The sequence below is a fragment of the Xenopus laevis genome, chromosome 7L (genome assembly GCF_017654675.1).
Source record: "Xenopus laevis strain J_2021 chromosome 7L, Xenopus_laevis_v10.1, whole genome shotgun sequence".
Lineage (NCBI taxonomy): Eukaryota > Metazoa > Chordata > Amphibia > Anura > Pipidae > Xenopus > Xenopus laevis.
In genome coordinates, this window is record NC_054383.1 from 101,178,981 (window position 1) to 101,191,397 (window position 12,417).

Here is a 12,417-nt window from a genome sequence, read left to right on the forward strand (position 1 = left end):
AAAGAAAGAGAGATCTCCTGGCAGAGAACTTGAGTTGCATGCACTGTCTTTGTAATATACATATTATTGTAATATATATCTATATATATATATATATTATATTTATATATATAATATATAAATTGCTGTTCAGGAACAAGTGTTCTAATTTACTGTTATATTTTTGATGAATGGTGTAATTTTTATTTAATAATGGGATGCTCAGGGCTCTCAGACACCCTTATGTATATTACATAGTAAAGTTTTGGTGCTCAATGATGGACAATACGGTCAACCTCTAATATATAGTAAAGAAGCCACTGGCAACATACCAGACATGTGATGCAGGGAAACCCTTGCAAAGTTTAACGCAGAAGTGCAACTTTCAGGGCTCACCTTCAGGTTTACAGTACTTCATGTGGTCTGGATCCCTACAAATAGACGTTGAAGGAAGGATAGAAAACCAGCCTGTTTCCTTGTCAGTATTTGGGTACTTCAGCTACATAGAAGCAGAGCCTACAGGAGACCTAGTTCCCATCTATCCGTATACTTGGTGAAGCTTGAAGCTGCTTTTTGATAAATAAACTCACTGACGTCCTCCTTCTCGAGAGTGCTACAACGTGGCTATCCTGCACACTTAGCTAACCTTGTTCTCAGGGTCTCCTTTCCCGCTGACTTCTTTAAAGGGGTTGTCACTTAGGGCCTAACATTTCTGGGGCCTTGTTGACTCCAGGCTCATGGAAGGGCCAACGCCCTTGCAAATCCCATGTTACAGTAATTGCAGAAATGGTTATCAACCTTAAGGCCAATGAGACTTGGTTGCAAAAATAAGTTCTAAATGGTACATGGGGTTTTAATAATTTGAGCCATGGGGGCCATTAACCTATGGGGCCCTACACCATTTTTTAAAGAAAACCATTTAAAGCACCCTCAGGGTTCAAAAAGAGGCAATCCTCTATGACATGATAAGCATGAGAACATCTATTTGAATTAGGAGGTCATCTTAGCTGCAAAAAATATTTTTATTACAGGAAAGTTGTGGATTTTCTCCCTGAATCAGTTCTAACTGGCAGAATACATTAGAAAGCTTCAAAAAAGGGTTTGGGGTGGGAAAGTGAGGAAATAAAGTTCCTAAAATGAAATCTTAGTACAAAAATTGGATCCAGAGACTGGGCTTACTTTCCATGCAAGGTATATTGGAAGAGGTTCAATTGGGTTTTTATTTTTATAAAAGGTTTGAATTCAATGTACTTTTGTCCAACCTTATTATTATGTTTACTATTTCTTACTAATTATTTATTTCTTATTAGTAGATTTATTATTATTATGATTTATTAATTATTTAAGAATCTATATTCGAAATGAAGCAGCTCTTTTGGAGCGCTAGAGGGAATAAATATTGCCAGACATTTAAACCTGGCGACACTGCACATGTTTAAATGGCACTAGCCGTCTTCACTTGCTGCAAGAAAAAGATTTGATGGAACATTAATTAGAAACAGGAATTAACCAGCAGGACCAGGATGGATAAAACAAGCCATAAGACTGTTTATGGGATTTTTTCCAAGGTCATTAAAACTAATATTAAAAGGAAGATGGATATGAGGGGGTTTGGAGGTTATTAACAATCGTCTCCCAATTAAAAAAATACAATAAGGGGGCCAATGTATTTTTAAATATGTTTTTATTTAAAAAATAATAATTTAGAGTGTAAATCTTGTGAATGGCTGTTGTCATCTTCTAGCTGCCCATCGGGACGGCAAGTTTTTCTGGCGGGGCCCTACAGATGAACATTGGCCCCTGTACATGTGCCCCCGTCTCCCCGATGGCTGCCATGATGTTTTCTTAACTTCAGTGCTTCATTTCTAAGGAGAGATTTGCTCAGTGTTACCATTGGATGACGGTATGTGTTATAATTCTGAAATTTGTTATTTTTTTTAAATATTTAAATTTACTATTATTTATATCTCATTCCTTATGCTGCTAATTTAAGGTCAACTATAACTTAACTAAACTAATAACATTTTTCTCCCATGCTCATCATATTTATCTCTCTCATAGATTGGGCCTAGTTCAGTGACCTCTGCTCTAATACAAATCTCATCCCTTTGATTATTGGGCTTTAATGGGCTGTTAGTTAGCAGAATTATAGATAATTTATGAAAGCCAGAGAATATTGGATGAATAACGAGCAGTAGATGGATAATGGTCCTATACATCAAGTGAACTATATATGAGAATCAACATGTTCCTTACTCTCTCTGCAGGTTGCCACTTGATATTGCCTTTTCACACCCTTTCATTCCATGATGTTGCGAACGAAAGGGGTGTGACAGTAGCTGCTCTGGCAGATGCGCCTTCCAATCCGGATTTTTCTGGAGGCTATTTCTTTATAAAATCATGGAAAGTTTGTTCACTCCCTGGAAAAATAGATAACAAATGCAAAATTATAATTGTTCCTTGTTGTATAAATAACTAACATTCCAGAGCTCATGCATTTAAAGACTGGATAATAGAACCAGCAGCAGCATGTGCTAATCCCCCATCAAAGCTTCTACTTTTATGGGGAAAGTCCTTTTGTTAAACATTGTGATCTTGAATCATGTTTACTCTGTGCTAATTTAACAACCAGACAAAGCATACAAGACAAAAGCTTGTTCAAGAAGGTAAAATAGAACAAGTGAGATCCTTCCCTTCTAATGGTTTATACTGATCTGCTTGATTAGGGGGGTCTATTTTGCTTACTTACTAACTAAATATTAGAGTACATTTACCTTCTACCCATAATATATGTCTCTGGTTTTGCCAACATCTTTGGCCTTAGCTTTTAATTGGCTGCCCAGATATAACCCCAAGATCTTAGCTAAGCATGAGCTTCTTGCACCTGAGCATTTACACATATAACACTTTATCTTCCCCCTTACTTCTTTCCCATTTATCTCTTCCCTATTCCTTAACTTCACCCCAATGTCCCCCTTGCCAATAACTTCTCCCTTGCCTATTTCCCCAAATGTTTTCCTTGACTCTCACATTTGTACACCCCTTACCACATTATCAATATCCCTACATTCTCCTCATTTCCTTTTCATTTCCCACCCTCTTCCACCTCACCCTCTTTTTCCTGTTTCAGTGGAAATCACTCACCATGAGTCCCATAGCAATACCTGGACGGCGACCATGCATTATTCTTTTGATGCGTGCATGGCTGGGGAAATCTGCTGAATGCCTAGGTTGGAAGAAAATACAAAGATGAGAAATATGATTGACAATCATAACATTTCTTTGAAAAACAACAATCTTGAAAAAATCTAATTAACTTAATTGCTATATTTGTTACTTGATCTGGCCAGCAATACTGACAAAATAACGGTATTGGAAACTGGCAAATTTCAAATTTTTAAGTAAATCAGCCCCTTACTAACAGCCCATAGTTTTCAATATTTAATAATATCCTGTGTTAAAGCCGTGACACCTAAATGTCCTCTAACCTTTTACAAACAGTTCTTTAATGGCACTATAGCACACACCACTGGGGTTTTACTTACTGGTAGTATCCTATCTGCCATTTCCACAGGGGCGGAGATTCCCACTGACCATACATCAGCCTACATATTGAAATATGGAAGAAAAGGCAACTATTAGAAAAGAATATACACAGGTCACATGAAAAAACAATTACAGATCATTCAGATTCTTTTGTTATCTATGCATCTGCAACCTCACAATAATTCTATTTTGTAAGAAAATATAGTAAAACCCCCCATATTATTGTGTTGGAAAATCAGGAAAATTCATTCAGCATGATATATTGGTGGGACCAAATGTAAAATCAGAGGATGTAAAATTTTAATTCCAAGTATTGAAGTGATGCGATCTTTAAAAATGACCCCAAACACCCCAGGCTGAGTGTGTCACACAGAGTTGGAAAATCCCATAAAGAGTCAAGTGAAGTTGGTTTCTAACATTCCTGTGCCCTGCAGTTCTCTCCTTCACTTCATATTCTCCTCTCATATCACAGAAACCATATTACAGCTTTGTATTCACTGTTATGAGAGGGGTATGTGAAGTGAGTTAAAAAGATCACACAGTGCACCTTGTATACAGTTCATAACATTATATATAAAACGAGAGAGAAGACATCACAATACCTTAGAGGTGTATTCTATGACCTTATAGTTAGTGTTGGCCAGTACTTCTGGTGCCATGTATGGAAGAGCACCTGCAGTACTATTACTTCTTTCACCAATGGTGGCATAACTGACATCACCTGAAATTGGTATAACAAAAGCAGGAATTTTAATTTTCATTTATAAATGCAACCCACCATGACGATAGAAATAAATATCCGTTTGTTCAGGTTTTTGGTATCACTTACTGATCTTCACTTCTGCATCAGATGTTATCATGATGTTGTTTGGCCTTAAGTCATGATGAATCACCTTGTGCTTATCAAGGTGGCACAGGCCCTGAATAAAGGAAAAGTGAAAATATAAATATTTTTCTTGCGTTTAATGAATTCGATTTATCCAGAATAGTACCAAGGAGTTTCACTTGAGACATACCTTTAATACCTCCTTGCAGGTATAAGCAATCCAGCCCTCTTTCAAGGAGTGGGATATGTTGCTGTTAAAGAGCTGTTTTACTGATGTCCCACTGTAACGCTCCATTGAAATCCACAGTCCCTCATATTCTGGCATTTTTACAGAGGCAGGTTGGAAATATGCCCCGTAATAGCCAATGATGTTTCCATGGCCAGAAATGGTTTCTAGAACCTGCAGTTCATTGAGGACTTCTTTCTGCTTCTAGTTTAAAAAAAAAAAAAAAAGTAAAGTCAATACAATAAAATGACTATTTCAAATACCCCGACCTAACTTGTAGTTCTAAAAAACATCAACATTGTAATATCTCTACACGAGAATTGCATAATATGATTAACACTCTCAGTTCTTTTATTTCTTAAATCCCATACATTTTTCAAATGGTATTCACTTATTTTTACAGTTACATAGTTATTAGTTTAGCAAATTACCCTACTACTACAAATCATAATGTAGGTGTTACAAAAAGCTTATTAGTCCTTAATTATAGTAATCGTATCAAGACACATTACCTCTTCATCTTTCATGATGGTAACTGCCACTTCCTTTTGTTCTTTACGGTGCCATCCCTACAACAAAAGAAGCAAAAGAATCTCTGTGATCATTACTGTTTGGAACATTATGGAAAAGCAAACGCATATATTGTGTGGATATGGGAAGGTTTATTGGCAGCTTCAGAAGCACAAGAAAACAAAGAAGGGACAAAACTCTAGAGGGTACAACTAATTGGCTGTATTTACAGAATCACCCAAAATATGACAAAAATAACCCACTAACTGAAATATCTTACATTATAAATGACACCGTAGCTGTCCTCTCCGATGGGCTCCAGGACTTGTACATAACTCCGTGGCTTCTAAAAAAATAGGCATTGTATAAAAAAAACATGATAAATACAAAACTGAATTTAAGGCAGTTGGACAAATAACCTTTCCAACATGAAAGAAGCACAGGGGGTGTAGGGGGAACTGGGAACTAGTGTAATTAGGGGAGAAGGCTGAGGACTGGAATATTTAAGTCAAACCATTAAAGTAGAGCTTTTGCGTCACTTAGCGTTCCAAAATACAGTTCTACAGCTGCTTACCGGGTATTTAGTTGCAAGTAGATGTTGATATGCCTGGGGAAGACAAAAAACATATTTTTAGATCAACTATTCTTGGGGAGCTGCTAAAATTATAATTTGAAGGAAAAGGAAAGGTTTATTTACTGGAGAGGGGTTGTCAATATGTTCGGTAACATAGCTAGGCTCACACATATAAAGTATACTATGGTTTATATTTACTGGTACATCTTGGTTCAAAGAGAGAACTTATTTTTGTTAGACGAACTGAACCCTGGAGTGCAGGTGCTTCAACGGACATTATGGGGGTACATTATTAAAGATCGAGTTGTGTTTTTCCAAAATTGGGTTTTCAGGGTAGCTTTCAGTAAAAACTTGAGAAAAACTTTTGAAAAATAAAAATGCACATTTTTCTCGTTTACATTTTTTTGTTTCGAGATCATTTCATTAATCAGGGTTCGTGCTGAACTATACTTAGCTTTGAGAAGAGCTTTGTTTTTTTTTTAAAACAGAAGACTTCTCAGTTAACTGGTGATTGGTTTTGAGAAGCCATTTAGACTTGTCTAAATTCAAATTACAAGCAGCTACATCAGTCTCTGAGCAGCAGCTCATTAAACAGAAGAGCAGACCATTTAAATATAGACTAATGAAAGATTTAATTAAATAATTCTGCTCAAACCCTTTTAAAGGCTTTAAGACTTACCTGGTTGTTGTCGCCCACTTGCTCCTCAGAGATTTTGGAGATTTCAGGCTGGCAGGTGTTGGTGCCTGATTCCTCTGCTATCTCCTATTTAGGACAAAGAAAATGTATTTTTAGATGACTGATCTGAACCCTTGATTTTAAAAAAGAACTGCAACACCCAAACTTCATGTCCATAAATAAGTAAAGAAAGCAGAGTTGTGGGGCAGGGTGAATGATTGTTATGTTTGGCTGTGTCCTTTTTTAAAAACCATAATTTCTCTTATTGTATCAATTCAGCTTAATGAATATTTTGAATCAAGCCTTATATATAAGCAAGTGAGATGTATGTATGTATATTTTTATTTGTATACCACTCCTTGAGGGCAAAGCACTGTACAGCAAAACAATAAATTAGTAACAAACAAGTGGTCACTGCAATAATAAGTGACAGTAAGTGCATTATTAGAAATACAATTCACATAAATATAAAATATAATTACAATACAAATGAAATGCTCAGTGACAAGGAGACAAAAGGATGGAGGACCCTACCCCGTAGGGGTGAGATAATGTTAATGCATTGTGTAATACATGCCCTGTGTTTTTATTTTGAATGTGGGATTTTTATCCTACAAGTCTCGGTGTGAAAATATTGTCTCAGGAGATATCATTAACAAATGAATATAAAGGTTTAATTAGATCTTTCTGCTCATACCTCATCGATGATTCTGAGGTTTTCCTCGTTTGTTTCAGCACTCTCTTGCTGGTTTTCCTCATTTATTTCAGCACTCTCTTGCTGGTTTTCCTCATTTATTTCAGCACTCTCTTGCTGGTTTTCCTCGTTTGTTTCAGCACTCTCTTGCTGGTTTTCCTCAATTATTTCAGCACTCTCTTGCTGTTTTTCCTCATTTATTTCAGCACTCTCTTGCTGGTTTTCCTCAATTATTTCAGCACTCTCTTGCTGTTTTTCCTCAATTATTTCAGCACTCTCTTGCTGTTTTTCCTCATTTATTTCAGCACTCTCTTGCTGGTTTTCCTCAATTATTTCAGCACTCTCTTGCTGTTTTTCCTCATTTATTTCAGCACTCTCTTGCTGGTTTTCCTCGTTTATTTCAGCACTCTCTTGCTGGTTTTCGAGTTCAGGCTGGCAGGTGTCATTGCCTGATTTCTGTGTTGTCTCCTGTAGATAAAATTTGTAGATATGTGAACTGAACCCACTTGATTAAAGAAGAATTGCAACACCCAAACCCCTATATATGAGGCCACAAGTAAATTGCACTTGCAGCCAATTCAGAATGGGAGGTGGGACAGGCTCCCCTGTCCCAAACTTGGTGGTCAAAGTACGATATGAACAGCACCACAAATTGTATTAGAAGTTAAAATGCCTTTATTGCTCAAGTGACGGGCATTACCGTTACTGCGGTAATGCCCGTCACTTGAGCAATAAAGGCATTTTAACTTCTAATACAATTTGTGGTGCTGTTCATATCGTACTTTGACTGCATTTGCTGGTGGAAAGTGGCCACTGGAGAACCTGCACCCATCCAAAGAAAAGTAAGAAGATTTAACAAGGTTGTGCTGACTATTCTTGTTTGCATACCAAACTTGGTGGTGCCTAACAAATTTGCTCCCCAGAGTGAATCTGGGTTTAATATTCCTTTAAAATATTTTTATATTTTATATATTACATATTTTATATATTACAACCATATCATTTTTTCTTACCTGACAGATGTCAATATCAGGGGTTTCTGGAGCCACCTGGCAGATGGTTATGGCCGGCTCCAGTTCTTCCTCTGGTTTTAATTCCTAAGAGGAATAAAGTTAGTTAGTTGATGAACTTCTTATAATGCTGTAGTTCAATATCTAGCATGTTATTTGTATAAAGCATTCACTCAACTTCATAAAATCAATCAATTTTATGTTTCTGTTCAACTTACTTGACAAGTGGCATTGCCAACAGGTTGTACATAATTAAGAGAGGAAAGTAGATTAGAGCCACACATCTCTGGTATGTGTTGGGGGGCAGGTGTATAAGGGGGTTATTTATCAAAGTCCGCTCGGGTTATTTTATGCTTATTTATTTTTACATTTACTCGAAAATTTGCTTTGCGCTAAAAAGTCAGAATTTCACTAATTTTAAGATTTTTCTGAAATTTTCTCCTGAAAACTCTGTAAACTTTGGGGTATTGCATTCGGAGTTTAGTAAATAACCCCCAAAGTATTAATGATCCAAACATAGATGCAAGTCTTATTTATATCACATATTTGGAGTTCATTAGTTATAGTTAGCTGTTCAAAAAACATCATATTAAATGGTAAATTCTTCTGTTTACATTAATAGCAACCATTTTGCCCAATCAACTATGCCGAGGTCAGCCCCATGGCTTTATACCACTTCTTTTCTGCTTTCCTGCAGAGTATCACCAGGTTACCCTGGTTAAGAGCAATGATATGAGACTGTTAGATCAGTGTTCTCCTCTAGGAATATTGTGATGTTCCAATGGGGAGCACTGAGCTAACAGCTCTCATGTCAAAATGTGGTTAAACTTTTGGAGCTGGGCCCACTAGAAAAGGCTTGGAACTTGGCTGGGGAGGGGGCAGACCCAGGAATCTAATCAGAAAAATGAACTTTGGTAATGATACTAATAATAGTAAGCACCACATATAAAAACAGTTGAGTGAAAAAATGGTGGTGTTACTTTATGCAATTAAAGGCCTATCATATATGCTTAGTTATGACTAAAGGAGTGTGGCTTGTTTTGGAAAAATATGCTTTTAATTAGATATAACTAATATGAGTAAATATGATATAATAATAATGTCTAAATAAATGCATGGTCAGTATAGGGATTTATTTTGATAATAATATAAAATCAATGTATTTTCCTTTTGACAGGAGAGAATGAGGTTTCATCAACAAAGAAAACGGTTTTAACAATAAAGTCCATGCCGTTATGAAATGTGCCATCTATGGAAATGGTAATGGATTATTCTGTAGCTGAATGTCACTATTAAATGACATTAAAAGTAAGGAAGGTGCCCATGTTTATCAAGTCATGGACATTATTATTCAGATGAGAAATAATTGGGAAATGTTGCCAATTGTGAATAAACGGGCTAAATCCAGTTTACCCAGTGTTTTTCTTTTGGACCAGTAAGAATTGATGGTGCAGCTTCATCAAGGTATAAATCTATAGAAAGGAAATAATCTGGTTTTGATAGTACTAATAGGAAAATTGTGTCACTTCTTTTAATGTTGTCCAATTCTTCATCACTTACCACAACAGATTCTTTGGTTGGATGATTAACTTTTCTTTTCTAAGAAGACAAAAAAGAATTATTACAAAAAAAGAAATGAGCAAATAGGAAAACTATAATTATATAAATGATATAAATCCAACTTCCCTTAGTTAATAGAAAACACATAAATGTATTTGATTGTAATAAAATCACATATTAAATACAATTTCAGTTTTTGGATTTGGTGAAGCTGAATTCAAATCACAAGATATTGGGAGTTATCAGCAATCTAAATATGGTAATAAGGATTTGATTATTGGGTCAGTAATCTGTAGTGACTGATTTGGTATTAAATGACTAGGGATGGGCGAATTTGACCCGTTTAGTTTCGCCAAAAATTTGCCGCCGGCGAAATGTCACGACTCCCATTACAGTCTATGGGCGTCATTTGTTTTTTTCCCACCATGCAAGTCTATGGGCGTAATTTCCATGGCGAAACAAGGCGAAAAAATTCGCCCATCCCTGTAAATGACATAGTTGGTGCAAACACAAGTAGAACGTATTGTATCCCCTATACTAAAGCCAAATCATATAACAAAAATGAATGGAAACAGCACTAGTGACTGTAGCACAATACAGATATATTGAGGAGCAGTCAGTCTGTCTCTATCTCATCATCATGTTATTAGTAGTGATGGGCGAATTTATTTGCCAGGCACGAATTCGCGGCGAATTTACGCTATTCGCCGCTAGTGAATAATTGAAAAACGCAAAACGCCCGCAAAAATTCGCCGGCGAATTTCGCGAATTTTCCGGCGAAGCGAATTTTCCGGCGAAGCGAAACGGCGCAAATTTGCTCATCACTAGTTATAGTATTAGCAACTGTCACAAACAGAACAATGTTCAGAGATAATCCAGTAACAGAGTTTGAGGACAAGTTTCTCCCCCATGAAGTTATTCACTAAATGAATTATGTCATGTTATAGTAGAAAAAACAACGTCCTTACCTTGCGAAAACAAAAACATTTGAAAATAGTTTTCCACATTTTGATGTTAGTTGTTTTTTTGTTAGATGTTAGATTTTTTTTGTTGTTTTGATACGATAAAATATTCTTCTGTGGAGAGAAAAAAAGAAAACCATTTAGTAGTGAAACAGTTTAGTAATCCCAATACTTTGTTCTATGTAATATAGAATATATATATATGAGGCCCAAACAGCCCCCACCTCCACACTAGTGGTATATATAATCAAATGCCCTTGTGGTTTATTGTACTGTGGCAAGACGGTGAGGCAGCTAAAGGAAAGGATAGGCATCGAGCGAGTATTAGGGCTGCGTTAGACCCAGAGAGAGTCAAAAATAAGAATAAAGACGACCTGAAACAGGACAAAGCCCAACAGCCGGTGGCCAAGCATTGGGCGGAGGCCAAACATAGTGCCTCCTCCTTTAGATACATGCCGATAGAGCAGATACAAATGCATCCAGGAGGTGGTGATGTAGGAAAAGCGCTTTTGAAAAGGGAAGCCTTTTGGATTTATGAACGCAATTGCGTCTCACCAAAAGGTATGAATGGGCAGATCAAGTTGTAAGTTGTAGAGTTGATCTAAATGGATAAATAGAGTTTGGTAGTTCCTTTACAAACTTTCTATTTATTCTGTGGCTTTTACAGTGAAAGGAAATGTTTTATAAATTATGGATACAATTTAGCTACAACTTTGTTTCTCTTTTCCTTTTAGGACACTTTAGTAACATATGGATTTTAATTGAGCACTGTAACACGAGCTTATGAAACACACCGGTGACATCTTGTGGACAAAATGAATTTTACAAGTACACAAAACTTATACACTGTTTGATATCACAAAATGTTTTGTAAATTTTTTAACACGTTTTTATACACTAATTTATGATATTTATGGTATTTATGATGTATATGCGATGAGTGTTCATGATGATAACACTATCTGCTAGTGATGGGCGAATTTATTCGCCAGGTGCGAATTTGCGGCGAATTTGCGTGATTCGCCGGCAGCGAATAAATTTGCGAAACGCCCGCGAAAATTCGCAGCAAAAATTCGGCGGCGTCAAAAAAATTTCCGTCAAAAACGGGACGAGACGCCGGCGCAGTTTCGCAAATTTTTCGCAGTTTCGCACGAAATTCGCACATTTTTCGGCGAAGCTAAACGGCGCAAATTCGCCCATCACTATATCTGGGTAAAAAATATTTTTATGTCACATATATGAAGATGTAGACAAATACAAGATTCCTCTGCACTCAACCCATTATCAATATATTTAAGACAGAGACATTTTGTGCATACTGCTACTGAAAAATGCCTTACCCTTTAAACAAAACAGGGATTGTTTGTCCATATATTGCAATATATATAAGCTGGCCAACTACGTCAAAGTCATCCCATATCTGGCCAGTCCTATGCTAAATTTTCATCTGATTCATTAAGAATTCTATGGTTTAATTATACATTTTATAAAAGGGACGAATACGTTTTACCTGCAACTTACTAGCTGCTTTCAAAGTAAAACTCCCAAACTTGGCTGCCCTTTTATTAGACACCAGTGGGATCACCTGACTATAGTTGGAGGGGTTATAAAATTTGTTATAAAATGTATAATTAAACCATAGAATTCTTAATGAATCAGATGAAAATTTAGCATAGGACTGGCCAGATATGGGATGACTTTGACGTAGTTGGCCAGCTTAAATATATTGCAATATATGGACAAACAATCCCTGTTTTGTTTAAAGGGTAAGGCATTTTTCAGTAGCAGTATGCACAAAATGTCTCTGTCTTAAATATATTGATAATGGGTTGAGTGCAGAGGACTCTTGTATTT

The 12,417-nt window shown here is 36.4% G+C and overlaps 2 protein-coding genes across 2 annotated transcripts in view; both read right to left on the reverse strand.

Moving 5' to 3' along the window:
* LOC121395484 (traf2 and NCK-interacting protein kinase-like) overlaps window positions 1-8,325 on the reverse strand; it is a 54,549-nt gene extending 46,224 nt beyond the window's left edge. The window contains exons 1-10 of the mRNA XM_041569055.1: window positions 8,260-8,325; window positions 8,045-8,128; window positions 7,035-7,187; window positions 6,341-6,424; window positions 5,662-5,694; window positions 5,368-5,433; window positions 5,090-5,146; window positions 4,542-4,781; window positions 4,355-4,445; window positions 4,128-4,246 (exon numbers count right to left, since the gene is read on the reverse strand). Of these exons, the coding sequence (XP_041424989.1) occupies window positions 4,128-4,246; window positions 4,355-4,445; window positions 4,542-4,781; window positions 5,090-5,146; window positions 5,368-5,433; window positions 5,662-5,694; window positions 6,341-6,424; window positions 7,035-7,187; window positions 8,045-8,128; window positions 8,260-8,325 (993 nt within the window). The remainder of the gene's footprint in view (window positions 1-4,127; window positions 4,247-4,354; window positions 4,446-4,541; window positions 4,782-5,089; window positions 5,147-5,367; window positions 5,434-5,661; window positions 5,695-6,340; window positions 6,425-7,034; window positions 7,188-8,044; window positions 8,129-8,259) is intronic.
* LOC121395584 (UPF0688 protein C1orf174 homolog) overlaps window positions 1-12,417 on the reverse strand; it is a 66,187-nt gene that overhangs the window by 9,174 nt on the left and 44,596 nt on the right. The window lies entirely within an intron of this gene.